At 56.2% G+C, this 1,459-nt stretch overlaps 1 protein-coding gene across 1 annotated transcript in view; it reads left to right on the top strand.

The window, feature by feature from the left end:
• The first annotated feature begins 312 nt into the window (after positions 1-312).
• The window catches only part of MUC21 (mucin 21, cell surface associated), a 4,570-nt gene continuing 3,423 nt past the window's right edge, over positions 313-1,459 (top strand). The window contains exon 1 of the mRNA XM_012734585.1: positions 313-1,456. Within this exon, the coding sequence (XP_012590039.1) occupies positions 313-1,456 (1,144 nt within the window). The remainder of the gene's footprint in view (positions 1,457-1,459) is intronic.

Genomic DNA, 1,459 nt, shown 5'->3' with positions numbered 1-1,459 from the left:
ATTGAATTTAACAAAATATTGAACAGAAAGTACATAGGGTCAATAGATATTTATCACCATTTATGACTATTATCAGGCACAGCTTCCAATGACATTACCACAGCAGCCAACACTGGAGCCAATGCGCTGTCCCCTCACTATGACATATCTACCAGCACTGGACAGAGCCAAACATCACAACCTACTATTACAGCCAACACTGGACCAAATTCATCATTCAGCTATGCAGCCATTACTCCTTCCACTAGGACCAGTAGAGTTGTCAAAATTGGATCCAATGTGACACACAATGAGCCTAGTACAGGATCCTATATGGAGTCAGTATGGAACAGCACACAAGTCAGCACTGGAAATGGTACAACCTCCACTCTGACCATCACACATATCAGCACTGGATTCAGCACAACCTCCACTTGGGCCAGCCCACTGGTCAACACTGAAACCGGCCCAATCTCCAGTGGGGCCACCACTCCATCCAGTCCTGGATTCAGCCCAACCTCCAGTGGGGACACCACTACATCCAGCCCTGGATCCAGCCCAAACTCCAATGGGGCCACCACTCCGTCCACCACTGGATCCAGCCCAACCTCCAGTGGGGCCATCTCTCCATCCAGCACTGGATCCAGCACAACCTCCAGTGGGGATAACACTATATCCATCACAGGATCAAGCCCAACCTCCAGTGGGACCACCACACCATCCAGACCTGGATCCGGACCAAACTCCAGTGGAGCGACCACTCCATCCAGCACTGGATCCAGCCCAAACTCCAGTGGGGCCAACACTCCATCCAGCACAGGATCCGGCCCAACATCCAGTGGGGCCACCACTCCATCCACCACTGGATCCGGCCGAACCTCCAGTGGGGCCAACACTCCATCCAGCCCAACTTCTAGTGGGGATACCACTCCATCCAGAACTGGATCCAGCCCAATGTCCAGTGGGGCCACCACTCCATCCACCAATGGATCCGGCCCAACCTCCAGTGGGGCCACCACTCCATCCACCAATGGATCCAGCCCAACCTCCAGTGGGGCCACCAATCCATCCACCACTGGATCCGGAACAACCTCCAGTGGGGCTGCCACTCCATCTGGACCAACCTCTAGTGGGGCCACTACTCCATCCATCACTGGATCCTGCCCAACCTCCAGTGGGGCCATCACTCCATCCACCACTGGATCTGGCCCAACCTCCAGTGGGACCAACACTCCATCCAGCACTGGATCTGGCCCAACCTCCAGTGGGGCCACCACTCCATCCACCACTGGATCCGGACCAACATCCATTGAGGCCACCACTCCATCCAGCACTGGATCCGGCCCAACCTCCAGTGGGGCCGCCACTCCATCCAGCACTGGACCCGGCCCAACCTCCAGTGGGGCCACAACTCCATCCAGCCCTGGATCTGGCCCAACCTCCAGTGGGGCCACAACTCCATCCAGCACTGGACTCGGCC

Source organism: Condylura cristata, unplaced genomic scaffold (genome assembly GCF_000260355.1).
Source record: "Condylura cristata isolate star-nosed mole 26May11 unplaced genomic scaffold, ConCri1.0 scaffold00061, whole genome shotgun sequence".
NCBI lineage: Eukaryota > Metazoa > Chordata > Mammalia > Eulipotyphla > Talpidae > Condylura > Condylura cristata.
Note: the sequence above shows the minus strand (reverse complement) of the source record. Positions and strands in the feature narration are given on the sequence as shown.